Source organism: Protopterus annectens, chromosome 11.part0 (genome assembly GCF_019279795.1).
Source record: "Protopterus annectens isolate FY-2018-M chromosome 11.part0, PAN1.0, whole genome shotgun sequence".
Lineage (NCBI taxonomy): Eukaryota > Metazoa > Chordata > Ceratodontiformes > Protopteridae > Protopterus > Protopterus annectens.
Window position 1 is genome coordinate 562,690,461 of NC_056745.1, and position 21,739 is coordinate 562,712,199.

At 36.8% G+C, this 21,739-nt stretch overlaps 1 protein-coding gene across 2 annotated transcripts in view; it reads right to left on the bottom strand.

Annotated features, from left to right (window-relative positions):
* LOC122815513 (solute carrier organic anion transporter family member 1C1-like) overlaps positions 1-21,739 on the bottom strand; it is a 4,185,790-nt gene that overhangs the window by 195,357 nt on the left and 3,968,694 nt on the right. For both annotated transcript variants that reach the window (XM_044088066.1, XM_044088065.1), the window contains one exon: positions 15,237-15,354. In XM_044088066.1, the coding sequence (XP_043944001.1) occupies positions 15,237-15,354 (118 nt within the window). The remainder of the gene's footprint in view (positions 1-15,236; positions 15,355-21,739) is intronic.

The window sequence follows — 21,739 nt, forward strand, 5'->3', positions numbered from 1 at the left end:
ATAATATTCTGTTAAGCCGTCCCATGAGAATGTCATCTGCTCCACCTGCCCAAAGTGTGGAGCTTACATTAACTGATGATGCACTGTTAAATTACTGCTCAGAACTTGTCACTGTTTTACAGACTTTGCACCAAAGAATCTTTTGGGTAACCCTTCCCCAAAGCTTCAGCTCAACCCTGCCATAAGCTGCAGCCTAGAAATTGGGTTAAAGTGTTAAAAAAAAAAATTATCGCTGAAGTTCTTACAACATACAACTGCTGTTAGTCTGCTGGCTTACCAGCTCTGAGCCATGCTTTCCACCACAAGAACTGCTGGTATCCATGGAGATGAAGAATGATATGCTACTTGCTCCTGATGACATCACTCCTGATGGTCCTGACTCCACCACCAGTTGAGATGAAGGGGAAACCTCTATCTACAAGTACTATATCAATATGCCACAAATCTTAACATCAGCAATTGCTAGGTCTGTACATTTGTGCCTGAACACTCCAGAGGAAGCATTCCTATGATTTCATTTCCAGCACATAAAACAGATTTTAACAGAAGTTGTTTGAGAAAAACCTGACTTGGCATAATGTTTTCATCTTTTCTAAAAAAGGTATATTATTTTAACTAGCAATTTTCACACAAGGAAATATGTTATGCCAGACAGGGAGCAGTTCATGTAGGCTGCAGAAAATGTAATATGACTCGACATCAAAATGCTTTAAATGAACTCAAACTGAAATCATATAGTTGGAGATAAGGTATGGATATGCTGACTAATCATTATTACATTTGTGGAAATCTGGCTTTCACAAATTGGTCCAGATGCTGCTATGTAGGCTACATTACCCCAGCCATTCAACATCTCTGATCTCAACCAACTGGTACCTGCTTTCTTCCTCCATCCTTATGGTGTCTATAGAAATATAGCTGAACCGAATGCTGTATCACATATATTAACTTACTTGACTAGTAAAACTGCTCAATATGTTCATATAGCTAACTAGGAAATGACTGAAATATGGGCCACAATGTTGCAAAACAGCACCAGTAATGAACTTCCAAAAAGGGTAGGGTATGTGGGCTTTTGGATAAGCACCGCTGCTCTTATATTTCTGATTTCCGTAATGAACAAGAAAAATAAAAATCTAACCAAAACTGAAGCAATTTGAACATTATTTCACTGGTAATAAAATGTGTTTGAAAATATAGGAACTAGTATTTTTCAGATCTTGGTTGTTATATGATTGCAATTTGTTTCATAGTTTTAGTATATTCTGTAATTAAGAAATGTATTACCAAACTGTTTTATGACAAAAGCAAAAACAATGATAATGATTTATCCAAAACAAAGACACCCTAGAGCATATGTATTTGACAAATGGAATAACACTACTGCTGATAATCAACAAAATACTGCACTATAATCAAAGGTGATACCTAAGGGATGTCAAACATATGTAATGAGAATAGAAAAAACATATTAAAGTAAATGTAAGTTCTTTTTTATATTCTGCAATTCAGAGTGCTTAGAGATGTTGTGACAAAAGAAGATACTGCCAGCACAGCTAGCTGGAATTTTGTAAATAATTATATGTCATTTGTGAATATCTAAATGATTTGTATAAGATGCTTGTGTTACAAATGTATTAGAGCTGCATGTCATGTGTATATCAAACTGCTTGTACAGACGTGTGTGTGTGTGTGTGTGTGTGTGTGTGTGTGTGTGTGTGTGTGTGTGTGTGTGTGTGTGTGTGTGTTGAAAAGGGATTTGTAAAATGCTTGTGTTTAAAATGTATCCACAGTGTGCCCTACTTGAAGAGAACAGAAATGTACATACACTATTGTAACTGTTTAAATGTATATATTTTACCAGTGGAAACTGGAATACAGGAGGTTAGCTTCAGTCCACCAAACTTCAGGAAAAATAACTGAAATTAAATTACTTTATGGCTAGGCCATAAAATATGGTATCGTTCAGTTTTCAATGCACCAAGTGATACAATGTCTGTTCTAGGAATCTTTCTGTATTGTTTTTATGGTGAACTAATTACTAGACTTGAAAGCATGAATGAATGCAATTGTCTTATGACTTCCTGCATCTGCCAGAGATCTGAGGAGAAGCCCTTGTCTATGTCTTTTTGCAGGTAGAGGCTAAATGCTACCAGCTGCCATCAATGGTTGCTCTGCCTAGAAACTAGGAGTCAGATGACAAGAAGTAATGTCATTCTGCAAGCTATGGTCCACTAATACTTTAGATATTATTTTGAGAAGCCTCTTAATGAGATGGAACATTCTGCATTCTGTCATGGACCTGACAAAAACTAGAAGATCCATTCCAAACATCTGCCTTGCTCTATTAGTAAGTTCTTAGGTTATAGTAATTCTCTTAGATACTGTCAGGAATATAGTGAAGCTTAGTTTAGATATTTTTCTTCATTTATTTGAGACTGTCCTGCAATGTTGTTTTAAATATTTCCTGTGGATTTGTGAATAGATATTTAGCATTGTCTTGTTCTTTTGTTCTTTTATTTATTATTAAATATATTTAAATGTTTCATTGTGGCTGATCTGTGTAGAGATATTTAAGTCTTGAGAGTACTTGCATATATATTTGGTGACATTGTATGGGCCACTCCTAATAGCCTTACTCTTGTTCAAACTACCATTTGTATTAGCAGTAAAATTGGAAGGGCCTTAGGGGATAAGGGGTTCTGGTGGCAGTGATAATTACCATATAGTTTGGACAGAAGGGGGCATAGCCAGTAAATCTGTGCCAGCCGTTCGTGTGTGTGTGTGTGTGTGTGTGTGTGTGTGTGTGTGTGTGTGTGTAAATCAAACTTCAAAGAGTGTGTGTGTGTCAGCTACTTGGGCAGGAACACAAAGCACTTGTTGGACAGAGAGGGTGCTGGAGGTCTTGGCTTTGTCACTCAGCTGACATCTCAGCTCTATAGCTGTGTCAGTGGAGAGTCTTACTGGGGATCTGGAGGAATAGGGAGAAACCATCCCCGAACTTACTGTGGTGTCTGTGTGTTCTTAAGGGAAATTGCACTTGTTGCAGAGAGCTACATCTGGAAATACTGTGTACTAGTCATCCTGTCAGTGTTGCCAGTGGTGAGGGTTGAGGCTCCTTGATTACTGGTTCATGGTGAGTCATGACAGATGTATTGAAGTATACTCCTAAATGCAACTTTGAGATGAAATTTCTTTCCAGTTATTGTAACAGATAGCAAAGTAGCTGGCCTATGTTTTCTGTTTATCTAAATGCAAATTCTGTAGCTGTGTTAGTAAATCAAACTCAGGAAGTAGATAGCTATGTGAAGTATCATAAAGATGTCAGAGAGGCCATAACATACGCTAATGAAGTCATCTTAGGTACAAAAGTTCATTGTAAGATGGTAAGTAGAGCCCAAGATGTGAACCGGATGCAACTCTCCTTATTTAGTAACAGAACAATGATATGATCACATGCATGCACTTTTCACATGAACAGCATAAGTAGTTGTAATATTATGATTTGTTAAAATGTTATCATACCATGTAGGCCTCATGTTATGCCTAATGTCTTTTAAAGTATAAAAAAGGTTGTCTTTGTTTAATTTGGTGGGTTCATGTTAGAAAATTCTTGATCCCCTCATGAGTTGTGATTTGGAATAAATATATTTATATAGCCAGATATTCTGTGTTTCTTTGCAATATTATTTACCTTAACACTTCCTAGCACATCCTTGAGTGCCCCCCCCTCAGCCATTCAAAGAAACATTCTCTTAATGAATTACTGGCAGTGGCCAGACATTCCATTCCAAAGCTGCCTGTCAAGTTCAGAAGTGGGACTGGCTGCACAGCTCAAGCTAGATGTTTTCAACATACGTGAAATGGTACCAAAAGCTTTTTGTTTTGTGTCAAAGGTGAGAAGGCAATTTGCTTTTGTAGTGAAAAATGAACAGAAAATTAAACAGTGAAGGTTAAACAGCAAAATTCAGAACATAGTAAGATTGAATGCAGATAGGGGAATATTAAAATATCCAATCAGAGTGCATTTAGGGGAAAAATAATATATATATATATATATATATATATATATATATATATAAAATGCAATTAAGATATACATAAAATACAATACATAATATAATACATAAATTCAAATTTATTTGCATTCAAGATGCCACATTAAGGGGCTGAGAAAAGTTTATTAAATGTATTCTGTTATTCATGGTATGGGATGGTAAGTTATCTAACCATTGTCATTGTAGCAGCTGCAGATAGATTTAGTAAAGAGTTTCTCTTTAAGTGCATCTTTGAAGCTATTACCAGTTTCTATATTTCTGATGTCTGTAGGCAGGTGCTTCTAGGTAGAAGGTCCCAGTCTAGGGAAGGTTGTCTCACCTACAACACGTTTAAATGGAGAGGCTACTAGAGGGAAACTGTTGTTCTGTGTACTTCTGAGTACATTAGGGTTGTCTTGTAAAAGCAGTTTCACTTTTAAAGGGGGCAGTGACTGTGCTTTAGCAACTTGTAAATCAGAGCACTTAGAACAAAACTGGACCTGTGAGTTATTGAAAGCCATTTGGATTTTTTAACAAATTAACCAAAAAGAAGGTAAAAAAGACTGAGTGCCTCTATATTTCAAACTTGGTTGATTTTAAGATCCAGGGGACAAGTGAAAGATTAGCTGCAACTGGTTATTTTACCTGTAACACAAAAGGGGTGGCTTACCCCGCCTTTTGCACAGTATGTTTTTCTTACTGTATTGGGAAGATGGAGAGAAAACTTGCAGGATATACGAACATATTTATGAAATTAGTACGAAAAAGGGGACTAATGCCCTTTATAAACATACGTCCTCAAGCTAGTTTCAAGTTTTGGGTACTGGAACATATTACATTACCTGAGAGGGGAGGTGACTGGGAAAACGTTTGGAATTTAAGGAGTTAATATGGCAGCTGAGACTGAATGCTTTTTTACCCCCCCGATCTTAATGACCATTATTCCCCATTACCAGCATTAAAAATGAGAGCTCTGAAACTCTATAAGGTGTTTATTATGAGTATTATTATACATTTTTAAGTATATTTTGTGACCAAGAATGAGTTATAGTTATTTTATTTGTATAATTTAAAAAGTCTTTTAATAGGTGTGTATTCCAATTAATTAGGGAACCAATGGATGGTGGGCAGTTCAGTGTTGCATTTAATTAAGGGAAGTATTTAAGTCCTTGTTTTTTTTTATCATGTATTCTGATGAAGTTCCCTGTGAGGAATGAAAACGCTAAATCTGTGAATACATTTTTGTACTACCTAGTTTTGTGGTTACCTGCAACTTCATTTTTATTTGACTTCGGTGTGGGTGTATTGTGCTGTGCCTTTACTGGGTCCAGTGTGCCAGACTGAGTGACATGGATTTTTCAACAAATTGCAGTGGTGTGTATGGGGGTCTGCTAATTGCAATGGTATATCTGGGGGTCTGCTAATAGAATGAATCTGCGGTTTTTATTCTCAACAGTCTGTGTTCTGTAAGTTTTGCAGGCTGAATGCATAACGAGAAAAGGAAGGCCCTATTCAAGTTTGGGTATTGAAACAGATTTAGCAACGGCCTTGCGAGCAACAGGTGAAAAGTGACTGATCTTGTAACATAGCTTTAACTGAGCAAGAACTTTATTAGTTATAATGTGCATGTATGTGTGTGTGTGTGTGTGTGTGTGTGTGTGTGTTTGTGTGTGTGGTAAAGGAAAGGGTAGGACCAAGTATTAGGCTTAGGCACCTCTATTCTTTAACTTTATGTATTATGTTGTATAAAACACTGTGAATAGGGAAGTGGTATTCAACATTAATGCATACCTGCTACATTCCACAACCCTGAACAAATGAACACTTAGAAATGGGAAAGGGATATAGTGTGTTTTTTATCAAAACAGTGTGAATGGGGAAATGGCATGCAGGTATAAATATATATGCACAGAAACAAATATAGATAAACATATACATATATTCAGATAGAAATACATTCTTACCTGCTGCAGACAGCCTGCACTCAGAAATGTAGAGAGAATATAGTGTGCCCACTCAAGTTTTAACTGCATTATATATCTTAACCTCTTCTATAAGGTATCCCATGTTCTCTGACCAACTTTATTGAAATGTATATGTTGACATAAGGCCACCTCTGACTTTTCAAATTTATTTGTTGACACTTTGTTAAGCAGCTTAGACTCACTAGGCCAATGGTCTTTACAGGGGAGACACAATATGGTATTCATACCGAGAAGGGGAAATTTGGCCAGGCCACAAGGGAACTTCCCCTACTCTTTTCTGAGCACTAGTTGGTGCCAGAGGGCTGTCATTAGTGCTTGGAGAATTAGAAGATGGAATTATAGGAACAAGGAGCAGGAGAAATTTTGATGAAAGAATGACAGCAAGATGAAATCGTAATTACAGAGTTGAGTGGAGGTTTGGTTACAGAGATATTGGAGAGCTTAGTGAAGGAGAGAGAACCAAATGAAAATGAAGAGGCACGCTGCAGTGCTGTGATGGCCTGAGTACTACAAGAGCAGTACGATAATGAAGGTAATACTGTGGCAATCAGCAGATAACACAGGCTTAAAATACAGTGGCATATTTGGCTGATAGAGTAATCAGTTTGCAGAATATGCCTCTGCAACTGGCTACTGTGGATGGCAGAAATGAAGTAAAGAAAAAATATGTAATTGCTGTAATGCAAGTCAAAAAGAAGCAGTATACAGCATTATGAAAGGCACTTGTCAGTAGCAGAAGTGCAGCAGCTTCAGAAAAAAAGGCAAGTGGTAAGAAAAAGAAGAAAAACACTGCTACTGTTGACAGGTATGGCTCTATAGACGATATAATATTGCCAATAGGATTTATTTTAAAAGACATAAGAACTTTGCTATAATTGAGGTGAGAAGATTTTTTTTTTTGTGAAGTAACTTTTGAGATTTTTTCAGGCTGAGAATACATACAGTGCAGCAAAAAAAGAAAACAGTAGATGCCTTCCGGATACACTGAATCTTCAGGGGAACAGGCTGGCAGGTAGGTTGTGGAAGGCTAAGAAGGTAGTTTGAAGTCAGCATGGTCATTTGGTTGGCAAATAAATGGGGAGAGTTAAGTCTGGAATATAAGGACATATTACTTTATGAAGCTTGAGATGGAAACCTGGAACGTATTCCTGGAAGAATTATTAGAGTGCATATCTACAGAATGGTTCAGGTATATTTTATGCAGTTGAGACAGGGGGCAGAAAGAGCAAAATGTGCATAACGTTAGCTGCAGAACTGAAGCAGACTTGTTAATGAAAGGTCTACTTCTGTGTGTCCCTTCATATGCTTATTTATTTCATTTTGTTGACTGGGTAGGTGGGCTAATCATTTGATCCTTTTCAGCCACAACCAAGGTACAGTGTTACTACATTTACAGTGGATATGATAAGCACATTACATATCAGTTTAAGAGAAAACAGAAACATTATTATGCTAAAGAACATTACAAACAAGAAAGGAAATATGTACATTAGTTAGAAGATTTTATACACGGGAAGAGTGAGTTTAGTTAAAGATGGTGATATTAAACTACATGAGATTTTATTAAACTACATGAGATTTTATTTAACTATATGGGATTTTATGCTGCTATATATAATCATAGGATTTCTTTTATAATATGACATGTAATAGGCTTCTACTTGTTTCAGTAAATTGTACATTGTATAGTTTTCAGCATTATCTCTATTTCCCATATTGTATCGCCTTTCTATCTTTTAGTTGTACAGTGCTATCTGTAGATGGAGTTTGGCTGTATTCTTACTCTGTGTCATATGCTTGTGACATTATACTGCTTATTGCTGGTATCATGTTACACATTGATTTGTATTTATTTACATATATTGTTTTACCAATGGGCAGAAAGTCCCTTCTCAATGGAAACCAGGAGAGAAAAACTTCACAGAAGTGGAATCAGATACAAGCTCAGCTAGGTATAATATGGTTTCATGAATGAGAAGAAGAACAACTTGTAAATGGTGTACCTACAATAAAGTTTACCTAAAATATTTCTAATACTAAAAAAATAAAAAAAATCAGTGTTAGTTCAGAGAATGATAGATACACATAGAATAGAAATGTTGCTTGCACCATATTGAAATATTAGATTAATTACATCATTTTTTTTTCTTTTTGGTAAACTGTTGCATTTTTACTGTGTCTGTAGTTAGTTCATTTAGATCATTTCATTTACCCTGTTAGCAAACTCATAAATAGAATAATTGTGATGCCAGGTAAAACTCTCCCTTTCCTTTGTTCAGTTGCTGGACTACTAAATTCCCAATGCAAACTAGTTATTTTACCATCTCCAGCTAGGTATTGCAACTGTGTCATATAAAACTGAGCAGTGAAAACGATGTTAATTATTTATCATTTGTTTACTGGGAAAGTCCGACTTGGAGCGAAGCCAATTTTCAGAGGAGACCCAGGGAGAAACACTCCAGATGCATGTCTTTGTAATGTGGGAGGAAACTGGAGTACCCAGAGAATGCAGGGAGGACATGCAGATTCTGTACAGAAGGCACTCCAGCTGAGAATCAAACCAGAAAACCTCATGCTGTGAGGCGACAATGCTACCGCTGCACCACTGCACCATCCATTTGCCAAAACATAACCTGTAAATGGTCATAGGTTTGCTGATGTGACTGTCAGTAACTTGTTTAACTGTAACACTAATTGATGTATTCTTTATTATTAAGCAGTCGATATTGACTGCTAAGCATAGTTAATCTGCTTAGCTTAGATTAGGTTTTATCAGTCTGTTGAACGTTGTACCAGCGTGCACAATGTGTTTTATTACTGCTTTTTATATGTAATATCACTTTAAATATGAGCAGGCTCTAGAACAGCAGCACCAGCTGATGCTGATCACATGACAAGAGTAAGTTGTTTTAAGTTGTGTGTGTATTTCACAAAACTGTTTTGAATCTGAAGAAGTTGACACATTTGTGCCAACGAAAAGCGCTTCATTTGATAAGAATAAATTTGTATTTTATTTACAAGTTCCTTGGCTTGCAGTTATTAGTCGGATTTTGTGTGATGTGACTGTCAGTGCCTGCACATTTATATAAGTTTGCATTTGAATCAGGGACGTCGGGAGGCATACGCACTGTACTGATTTCAGTACAACTTATTTAGAAGGGGGGTAGCGTTTTAAAGTTTCACTTTTTTTTTTTCGCGCTTTACTGCACGATGACGTCAGCTCATCAGGGCAGCCAGTCGGAATGGAGCTCACCGCGCATGTATTTCCGGCCAGTTCAAATGCGTTTTCAAGCGGGCGTTATGTTGGATGTACACGAGCGGGAGGATTCAAGCATTATGGTTATGTTGGTCTCACTTCAAGGACTTTATTGCAACCGAGGGTTGGTAAGTAATATGAAGTGTGTGTGTGTGTGTGTGTGTGTGTGTGTGTGTGTGTGTTGTGGTCATATTTAATGATCTCATTTTTGTTATTAGCACCAAGTCCAGTTTCTATCAAATGTAGCAATGCACTGTACACTGTTGCAAACTTTCTGTACCCAAATGTCACAAATACTTATCCTATATTATTTAAACTACAAATGCCATTTCCTTGTAAATACAGGTGGGGAAGGATATGCCTCTAAGATATCCTAGGTAAATATCCATGTTTAAAAAACAAATAATTCAATGTTTGAGTCCGATTTTCCTTTTTTACATTCATTAGATAGTACTCACATATGTATGCATTCATTCTACAAAATTGCTGAATTTGATAACTACTGCTTATTGTATAGCGCTGTTATTCTATGTATCAGTAGTTCAAACCTTGTAGCTCTTGTGAAAGGAGGAGGGTAACTTGATCATTCCCTGTTCTCGGTAGCCTATGTAATGTATATCTCTGCTTGTATTATAGCATCAGCAGTGCTATGTGAAGGCGTGATTAAATCTTGATGGGGCTTGCACCTAGAGAAGTAACTATAAGCATGCCTTTGTAGCATGTAGGTTGAACAGAATCTCAGATACAGGTTGTGTTGAACAAAAATTTGTTTCACCTAGCAAATTACTCAGCAAATAAGCCATGCTGGGAAAATGAGAACCATATTCATGTGCACACAGTTTAAATAAGACTTTGAGATATAAACCAGCCCTGTTTCTCCTGAGCAGCCAGTTTTGGTTAAATATCATTTCACTCTGTCAGTTAAGCTAATACCTATAGATTGCCAAGCAAAACCTTACTTTTCATTCTTCAATCCCCAGTAGCTTAAAAGAACTAAAATCATTCTGAATTGCACTCCTTTAAATGTTGAATACAGACACAGTGTGTTATTACAAACCTTAAAATGTTCCGTATGTTATACAAAGCTTCCTGCATGCTCTTTCTCCCTTAAGACTCCTTTGCTGTAAGCATCTGTGAATTATGGTATGTCAGTAAAAGAGATAAAGGTTAAAGGTAGCTTCCCTAGCTATTTCATTTAATTGTTTGCTGAACTTGGATAACCAGCTTTAAGTTAAATCCAATGATTCCATGTCACATCAGGCATAGATTTGCTATGATCTTTTAAACTATCCTTTATGTATATAGAATTACAAACCAATGCACATAATTCAGGGAATTACATGTTGTATTACTATCTACAATTAGATATAAGTGAAAAAATTATTTCAGTTCCATGATATTAGGAAAAATGATGCTCAAACAGTCTAAAGAAATCAAATAATGATTATTCAAAACTGATGGAATGTAAAGGAAACAATGTCCACTAAAAATGTACACAACTGAATACTAACTAGCTATGTATATTCATTTATTTATGTTTTAGACTCTATATGGTATTTCTTTATTAAGATACACTGTACTATAGTGTAAAATCCAGTAAATATCTTTGTCTGCCTGTCTGACACTGAGTGTATTTGTACGCACACACACACACACAGACACACACACACACACACACACACACACACACACACACACACACACACACACACACACACACACACACACACACACACACACACACATGCACATATTACAGTAACTTTCAAAACATAATTTAACTTTTTTTTTTACAAGCTGTTATTCTATGTATCAGTAGTTCAAACCTTGCAGCTCTGGAGAAAGGAGGACACTAAGTGGTCATTCCCTGTTCTGTGTAGCCTATGTATATCTCTGCTTGAATTACAGCATCAGCAGTGCTATATGAATACGTGATTAAAACTTGACGTGGTTTCATTTTCATCGTCATACTTATTTGAATAGGCTTCCCCTTGGTATTTAGCAGAGATGATGTCCTTCTTTCTATTCAGATATTTGAGCCTGGACATATGGAAAAAAGCTCCACAGTACAAAGTGTAAACAGTAGAAGTATAAAGTGTGTGTGTGTGTAAATGCCCCAGGTGGGATGTACTGGTGATTACTCATGGTGGTGTGGTAGGGAATACCTCAGGCTTGAACCCTGTACCTTGTATGCAGGTGTTAAAGACCTGAATTCCCTACCCATCACCATTTGTAAAAAAATTGCAGATTTTTGCCTCATATTTGATCTGATCAATATCTGTATCGTATCTGTGTTTTTTAAATATTGCAATGCTTGAAATTTGATGGTGCAGTGGTAGCAACGTAGCATTGATGCCTCACAGCTATAGGTTCTTGGGTTTGGTTCTTGGCTGGGGTGCCTTCTTTGTGGGGGGGGTCTGTATCTTCTCCCTGTGTTTGTGTGGGTTTGCTTTTGTGTCCTCCCATGTTACAAAGACATTTCTCCATTATTATTTCCTGGGCCTCTGCTGAGAATTGTTTTTTTTTTTTTGTTCCAAGTCAGACTGTCCTGATTAACAAATTGACAGGCATTTAAATTTCAGACTTCAGGTTTCTGAATGTTTACTTCCTTACATATTTGATGGTGCAGTGGCAGTATTGTTGCCTCACAGCTATAGGTTTTCTGGTTTGATTCTTGGCTGGGGTGCCTTCTGTGTGGAGTCTGCATCTTATCCCTGTGTTTGTGGCATAGTAAAACAACTTTTATTCTAGCAATAAATATATACTAACACAACCTTTTTATAGCAATTTTTTAAGTTTATGACTATTTGAAATTTGTCCTTATTTTTGGGACTGTAATACCCTGTTATTGGCTTTGTCCAGGTTTTTTGTGCTAAGGTTGACAGCTATGGCAAGAACTGAATTAACTGAATATGTTTGAGGGCTGTATTCCCTCATTACTGGGTTTGTCCAGGTGTTTTGTGCTAAGAGGTTGACAGCTATGGTGAGAACTGAATTCATTAAATGATAGCCATTTAAGTTTCAGTCTTCCTCTCTTTCACAAAGCAGGTGATTTGGTATAGTGGTATGTTGTTCTGACTATTTTGCACAGTGACCTTGGCAGTAAAATGTATGATGGTAACACGGCATTTTATTCTAGCAGCTTTCCAAGATTATACAAGCAATGTTTAATGTGTTCCTGTTTTTTGCCCTTTTGACCCACCCCAATAAATTTGGCTTTTTCCAGACTTCTTGTGCTGCGAAGTTGAGATGTAGTTGAGTATTGCGTAGATTTTACAAGGAGCTGAGAGCTGCAGGGCAAGAGAAGTTTAGTGCTGATTATGCTAAGTCACATAGGCTCACATTGCTAGTAGCACAAAATGTTGTGTACTTGCTTTTAATGCAGAAGGTTGTTGGTTCTACTCCCATAAGGGGTGAATGCTGCTGTACTGAAAGTTAAGACACTAACTATGAGCCTGTTATCAGTTTGCCATCCATTTCCTATTGCAATATTACTAGCTTATTATTAATGTAATTTAGGCAATTTATTCCTCAGGGGCATCAAACACTTTATTTTTCGGTGAAGTCATGAAATATAAAGGTGATTGCTAGCAGCAACCTCTTCATTAGTTAGATTTATTTAACGTGGAATTATTTAGATGACTTTTTTTACTACTTCAGAGATTGTGCATATTATTTACTGATAATGGTGGACTGTAAAAGTTTGACTAGACTTTTATGATGGAACTGTTCTGAATTGGGCAGTTTTGTTTCATTGTTTACTGGAAAAATGTTCAAAGCAATAGGAAGGTGTATCAAAGAGCACATGTATGTTTCATATGCAAGGGGCCTATGATTTAAAAGCAGCCCAGAATTAATTTTTATCTGCCACGGGTAAAATGTATTTTTCTTTGAATGTGGGTTTTAATGTTGTTTCAATGAATGTGAGTTTCAAGAGCAGAGAAGTTTTAATGCCAAGTTTGTTTAGCAGATGTCTTAGTGTTTGTGCTGTAAAATGCAAAATAAAACTTTCAAATGAAGTTCAAATCATCATAGAAGTAAATCAGTATGTACATTAGTGTTTATGGTAAATGGAGTGAAATAGCAAAGTAATGGATCATTGGAATGGCTGCAGGGGGAGGCTCCATTCGACCATGGTTTTGTCAGCTGAACTATACCTCCCAACTGTCCAGATTTTCAAAGAATGAATAGATTTTTTGCTTCTTTTTGGTTTGTTCCTCAATTTGTGGTTTTCTGGCAAATGATTTAGGAATTAAGTCACTAAATAATGACACACTAGTTTCAGACTTTATAACCTTCAGAAAAATGCATGCTAAAATAAGACCTGTTCTATCAACTGTCCCAGTTTATACAAGAGCAATTGTTTGTACTGTTTATATGTTCCCTCAATATATTTGGCCTTGTCCAGATTTATTGCATTAACAGGTTGAGAGGTACATGCAAATAAATTGCTTTATAGAATTAGGCATAACAAAAAACCTCAACTGTCCCTGATTTTGGCTCAAAATGTTGCTCCTCCCCTAATGATCCCTCCACAAAATAGCAATTTTGGAAGAAAACAGAGGGTTTACTTTACTTTTATAAATAACTGTAATGATCAGAGTTTTTCAGAAATGCATGTAGATTCTCTAATTTTGACAGCTGCTCTAAGTTAACTGTGTTCATATTAAAATGGTGTCCCTCCTTTGACAGGTTCCCAGCTGTATTGTCTGGCAATTTTATATTTTTGCATCACATTTTTTTTCTGTTTTTCATAAAATTGCAGTTTTCTGGCAAATTAGTGGCAAATTGTTAAAGACTGAATTTAGAAAATAATGCAGACATTTCAGTTTCAGATTTCATACCTTTCAGAAAATTCGTACTGATGCAAGACCTACTACTATTCTATTATCTTTTCTAAGTTTATAAGAGCAATATTTAAAAAAAAAATGTCCTTATGTTTGGGTCTTTGCCTCAGTTTTATTTATGAGTTTGTTGCTGTAAGAGGTTGAGAGGTTGTGTGTGTGTGTGTGTGTGTGTGTGTGTGTGTGTGTGTTTGTGTGTGTGGTAGGTAGCATACCTCTCAACTGTCCACATTTTGCAGAATGTCCAGATTTTTGCCCCATATTTTTTGTCTGTTCCTTATAAATTTTGTGATTTTCTAGAAAATCATTGAAGGATGAAGTTGCTAAATAATGACAGACATTTGAGCTTAAGACTTCATGTCCTTTAGAAAAATTCATACCAGCACAAATCCTGTTATTCTAGCAACTAAGTTCACGAGAACATTATTTAATATCTGTCCCTGTTTATTATAGGCTTTGTCCATATTTCTTGCACTAAGAGGTAGGTAGGGGTGTGTGTGTGAATGAAACATCCTAGTTAGTGGTAGCAGGTTGTTAGTAATTTACTCAAGCTCAAAACCTGTACCTTAGTTACAGAAAACAAAAGCATAAAGTCTCTACCCCAACTACCATGCTGCATTTTTCAAAGAACTGACATTTCAGGTTAATTTTCAATTCAAGGAACCGATTTTGAGTGAATTTATATTATATTACTGAAGAGGCATTACAGCGAATGCCTCTTCATCGACACTAAAAGAGCGAACCATGAATTACGAGAATGGCTGTAGCTTGGCTGGGGAGGGGGGGTAGCAGTTTGAGAGCTGTCAGTACAAATTTGAAAATCCTAGCTACACCCCTGATTTGAATCGCACTCACACACACACACACACACACACACACACACACACACACACACACACACACACACACGCACACACAAATATTACTTTTTTATTATAGAGCTACATTGTGACATACATGTTGCTTCATATCAAAGAACCTATGCCATGTCTTGTGTGTGTGTATGCATATAAGTTTGTAAGTGTATATATAAATATATGTACATTTATGTTTTTTAAATTATGCAAATTTCTGTGTAATTACAAAGAATATTCATTAAATTCAGAACTTTTACCGGAATGATTTGGTATCATATACCCGGCATGCTCCACGTCTTCCACAAGGCAGAGTTCCCCATTTTAAACACGTTGTATCAATCAAAGTTCCAAAATAGACAGGTGCTGGGATCCCAGCTATGAAAAAAAAAAGAAATGCAACAAAAGGTGAGGATATTTGCCATGTGAATTACATGACTGGCACTAATTTCTGACAATTAACTAATTAAATAACTCAATGGACAATGTATTATAAATGCACTGGAACCATAATAAAGGAAAAGATATTTTGACCAAAAGTAAGAAGAGTAATTCCCCGAATGTTACAGCCATTGTCAATGAAATAAACAAACAACTCAGGAGCTTAATAAAATCCACCAAAACCAAGTTTGAGGCTAAAATAGCTACCAAGGCCAAAGACAATCACAAGGCATTTGTTGTTATGTTTGTAATCTCTACAGCAATGCGTTCAACTGATTGTGAATGATTTTACCTACACTGAGCCTGAAGATATAGTGAACCTACTAGACAATAAATTATTTCTAACTTTAACCCTCCCTCAAGATATACCTGAAACTGGTTTGCCTCCAGCTATCACTCAAGAACAAGTCCTAAACGTGCAATCAAAAGTTAAAAATACTGTATCGATGGTTCCTGACGATATCCCTGGAAACATCTTAAATATCATCATCAGCGCGATTTAGCCACACCTCTAACAAACACTGTTCAATGTCAGCCTCCATGCAACTTTTGTACCAAGTGAATGGAGAGCAGCTACAGTCATTCCCCTGCATAAAGGAGGACTTTCCACAAACCCAGGCAATTACAGGCCCATAAGTCTGACCAGCTTCATATGCAAAGCCATGGAATGACTTACCATGGAACCAATCCATCAGGACATAGGAAACTTCCAAACACGGCACCCATCTCAGTTAGGATTCTTCAAGGGTAGGTCATGCCTATGCAAACTGCTGATTTTTTTTGAAAAGGTCACCAAAGCAATGGATGAAGGCAAAATGGTACATACTGCATACCTCAACCTGACCAGAGCTTTTGACAAAATTCCTCACTCAGACACAGAAGAAAAGCTAAATAAAATGGGAATAAACCTCTATGTCATCTGCTGGATTTCCAACAGGCTCACAGATATTATGCAGAAAATCAAAATAGAGGAAGTTATTTCCATAAAGACACCAGTCACCAATGGAGTCCCCCAGGGTTCTGTGATGGGATCTCTCCTGTTTGGCATCCACTTTCCTGAAGTAAAAGCCAATAACAAAGGTTTCTGGCTGACTACGTTTGCAGATGACTATAAACTAGGAGCAGTTGGTTAATCCCTAAATGATTTAGCTATCATGCAGGAAGGTTTGTTGCAAATAAATAACTGGTATCAAAATCATGGACTGAAACTAAATGCCAAAAATGCATTATTGTATCCTTTGGGAAGTCATCTACCCCAGAGAGCTACCACATTGATGATACACCCCTAAGAGCTGACCCATTTCTTCAGAATTTGGGAGCATATCTGGACAATGACCTAACTTTTGACTAGCATGTATCCATTGTTGTAATAAAGGTCTTCTATATTGCACAGCTTATAAACAAAGGGAGTATGTCTAGATGTACGGATGTCATTGTTCCCCTTTTCTCAGCCCTCATTAGGCCAATCATTGCATATAATGCCTCCTTTGGCATGTGTCTGTTCAGAGACATGCAACTGGAATGCCCACAGAGACACCTTACTAAAAGGGTACAAGGCCTAAATAATGTGACCTGCATGGATTAACTCAAAGCCCAGTCACAATATTTGGTATCCTGCAGACTGCTATGAGATAACCTCTGTCTGGCATAGAAGGCATCCTCCAACCTAATACTGATGGATTTACTACACATCAGCAAGTCAAATGGCATAAGAAATACTAAGTCTAGGAATCTAAACCTCTTCTGCAGCATCAACAGAATGGTTTGGAGGAACAGGTATATCTTGCAGAGAACACCACTCCTTTGGAACAGACTCTCCATCCACATAAAACAAAGTTCATCCCAGTCCATATTCAAGCACAACTTGGATCTATGGATAGGAAACAGAAAATTTACCCCAAGACTCTCCCCTTTACTACTAATGCACAGGTAGCTTCTAAATGCTTTATCCCATGCTTGGTTCCCCTCAAATTATCTATGGTATGATACCCATTATTCTCATTAGGGGTATGGGTAAAACAAGTCTAAAACCAAATGGGATAGGTTAATTTGAACACAAAAAAGGAACTGGCTAGGCTTACAATGGCCTGCAAGGGCAGCTAGCCTGGTACTTACCTATGAACTTATAATGTGGTATGCAATTTTTTTATTAAATATAATATGCTCATAACCAGTATTGATCAAATGAAACAATCAAAAAGCCAGGCCCAGGATCATGTTATTAATATTTAGAGGTTTCTGTGAAATGAGCTGTAGTGTCCCTTGTCCACTTTCCAATCATAAAATACCTACTTTATAATTTATGTGATTATATTGAAAAATGACCTTAATAAGAAAGCAGCAGTGATTGTACAATGCTTCATACGTTATTGCTGTAAATGAGGTGACAACACATGTGGAAATATTGAAAGGAATACTATGCACAAAATGACATAATACATTAGGTTATGCAGTGCACTGAGCACAACAAATTCATAGCTGAATAAAGATCTGTTTAAACACGTAACGGGATTTTTTTTTCCTCTAGAAAGAGGACTCTTTGTTAAGTTTTGTTAAGTTAGCTACAGCCAGGATCCGATATTCTGAACAGTTATCCTTTTTTTTCCTAATCTTGAGCATAACAACGTATTGACAGTAACATTTTCACATTTCCTTTTTTTATTAAATTATCATGTATGGCATAGGCAATTTTGGCATCATTTTAGATGCAAACATTATACTCCACAAACCATATTGACATAATTTTAGTTGCAAACATACATAAGTTATAATCTATCCAGTCATTATCAGTCATACATTACATAGCTCATTCAAATTCTGTCATCTTTTAAACCTCATTTATCCTTTGCATGGATTGTTCTCAGAATTCCCATTTTCTATGTAATTTGCTCCTACACTTTTCTAAAGATTCAAATTCTAGTTGTTTTGTCTCTGTTACTATATCCACTACTTCTAGTACAGTTGGTTTAGACTTTGATTTCCATTTTCTAGTGATTGCCTTTTCGGCAGTCACCAGAATTAGACTCAACAAAACCCTACTATGGCTTGGCAATATCAATTCTGTATCATAGCTCAAAAAAATAATTTCCATAGTTATACCAATTTGCTCACCTAGTATCTCTAACAGAGTAGTCTGCAGGGAATCTTTAAAGTCTGCCAACTCATTACACTCCCAGAAAATATGTTCCCAGTTACCTCTTTCTTCCCCACCACACCTGCAACATTTGTTGTCTACCTGAGGAAGAATTCTTTGGAGTCTACTTGGGATATAAAAATACCCATTTAAACACATCTAAGCAAAGATCCGACATCCTCTAGATGTTGTTGTATATTTGTGAGACATACATATATCCCCTATTCTTTATTTGTGAATTGCTTATCTAATCTTTCCTCCCAAGCCTTTCTAACCTCCTCTATTTGATTCTTATTGATTCTTATAGTTATCATGCAATATGTTATATGCTCTACTAATTATTCCTTGAACAGCTTCTGTTCTAGATTCTGCTTAAAACTCTAGCAGTACTGGTCTTTCACTTAGGATTCCCCTAATTCTTTCTCTTTGCCTGTACTCAGATATCAATCCTAGATAGGGAAGGCAATCTGTAGCCTGCAGTCCAGTTACATTCTTGGACTCTTCCCATTCTATTACCTTTCATTTTCTAATTATCTGCTCCCAATACCTTATTTCTTTTGCCAGTTTTCTCCAATAAATTCCAACCTCTGCTTGCATATTCTCTGTATCCCTAATTGCAGTCATCCCTATCGGCAGAATCTCCTTTCTCTATTCCCATGCTAGCTTAGTTCTTAAAATACATTCTGCCGCTTTATGCATATATTTTTTAATTTCTCCAACTGTTTTGGGTTTCTAATACCATGATGGGAATGGATCCCATTCCTAAGTCAAAGAACAATTAAAGTTCATGAAATTAGTATTGTTTCACTCTTTGATGTCAGCCAAAAGTGCTCTTTGCAGAACCCGCAATGTGCCCAGTAATGACTCATTCTGCAGCTCGTATGGAGTTACATGTATTGGTAGCCTATCTAAATAAGATTTTAGACTTTTTTTTTTTTTTTTTTATAACAACTGTTGCTCCTACTACTATTGGAACTATTTGGGTATCTTTCTTCCACATTGCTCTCGTTTCTGCTTGCAGATCCTGATATTTTATAACTTTGTCTCTCTGTGCATAGGACACTGTAGTCACTGGGTGTGATGATTTCAATGATCAATGCTACTCTTGTCTTCTTTTCCTGGACCACTATAATCTGGTTTTCTAGCATCTATCTTTTGAATTGTGGGTAATGGATGATCCCATGTGATGTAGACTTCATCATTTTCTATGATGCTTTGTGGCTCACATTTCCAGTGCTTTTCATCCACTTCAAATCCATAATGTTTGCACAATCCCCAGTGCAACAGTCTCGCCACATTATTGTCCTTCTGCCATTAGTATGTCACAACCAGCAATGAGGTGTGAGACTGTTTCCAGTTTGGTTTTATAAAACCTACAATTGTCTGTTTCTCCCACATGTTCAATGGACTTTGTAAACCAGCGTGTATGTAGCCCACTATTTTGAGCCACCAATATATTTTGAATTTGAGGTTCTGTTCCAATTTAGGTGTTGTAATTTGTGAGGAAATGATGTCATTGAACAAATTGTATAAATTAAGGTATGCCTATCAGTATGAATGTATCTGATGAAGTTCCTGTGTATGAGAATCGGGACAAAAGCGCTTATACATTTTGCCTTTTAATAAAGTGGAGTTTTGTGGACTGCATAGACTTGTTTTTATTGCTGACAGTCTGCCATCATGACTTCAGTGCTTCTTTTGTGGTTTTTACTGTTCATTTTTGAGCCACCAATATTAACCTTTCATCTATTGGTTTGAATTCACCTCTCCTTAACCATCCCTGCTTTCATTCCTGATCAACATGAGGTTCTTCCAGAAGTTTTCTGTACTTGCAACTATATGCATTTCTCACATTTCTTGTTTTTTCATCTGACCCTTCACCTTATACTCTTTCTTTTGTTTTTTGGCACATTCAGTTGCTACCTGATTTTTATCTACTTCTGGTTTGATTTCCATTCCTGTTTGCCGCCGATATGCTTCTGCTAGATTAATCAGGGAAGTCATCTTAGATTTATTCTCCTCATGTTTAAAAACTTTCACTACATTGAGGTCAGCAGACATATGTGGAGTCCCACGATTGCAGATCTGCACATGTAATCGATTTCAAGTAGGCCCATCCCTCCTTCGGAATGGGGGAATATATAATCTTGGTATGCACTGATTTTTATAGATTATTTGGTGATCATAAAGCATCCTTCTTCTTTAAATATCTAATCTATCCAACACATTTTGGGGCCAATCAGTCACTCCAAAACTGTAAGTTAGGACAGTAAGATCAAATTGGTTTATTGCATGGATTTTGTTCCTAGATGTCAGTGCTGCTTTCAGGATTAATTTAAGTCTTTTAAAATGTTCCTTACTAAGTTTTACTCACATTTGTTCATGTTTTATTGATGATCCTTCATCAATTCCCAAGTATTTATACACTTCCTCTTGCTCAAGTTCTTTTATATCACTGGTCTGGTCTGCACTCTTGTGGGAGAAGAGGCTGGACTCTGCCCTTCTGAGCTGGGAATTTCTGGTTAAAGGTTTATAGTGCCTGAATATTTGAACTGGATCTTACTGAAATTGGTACACCTTGTTTGCTGTAGCATAGACTAGATCCAGGCCTGCTGAATCTAGCTTTGTTTATATGCTTGTTGTTTGTTTGCTTGTTATTTCCCTGGAACGCTAATTCCACCTAATACACGGCTTCTCAGCACTTCTGTGGATCACTAGTGATATCTGCATTGCTTACTGTACTTATTTCCTTGTTTCACTTGAAAGAAAGTTACTGTTTGTCGTTTTTGCATTCAGTTACTTGTAACACATTGCACTCAAGTTACCTGGCACTTGCTCACTAAAGCAATTATATAAGTCAGCACTAAAAATTAAAAGCACTACACCCTCACTCCCCACTGGCCCTTGTTTTCATTTATTAAGGAATTCCCAATATTATTCTAGCATGTCCAAAGGTCAGTTGTCAATCTCCTCTCCGGTCCAGCTGGTGAATCTGGGAATCTTGAGGCAATGTTATAACTGCCTCATGTACACAGACAACCCTCTCCTCCTCCCACATAACACAAATACTTGCGAGAGATGCAGCTATTTAGCCAAACTGGAGGCTGAGCTCTCTCAACTCAGGACTGGCAAGACCAGACAGGAGGAGAAGGCAATTACACACACCACAAAACCAGCCTCACATAATGC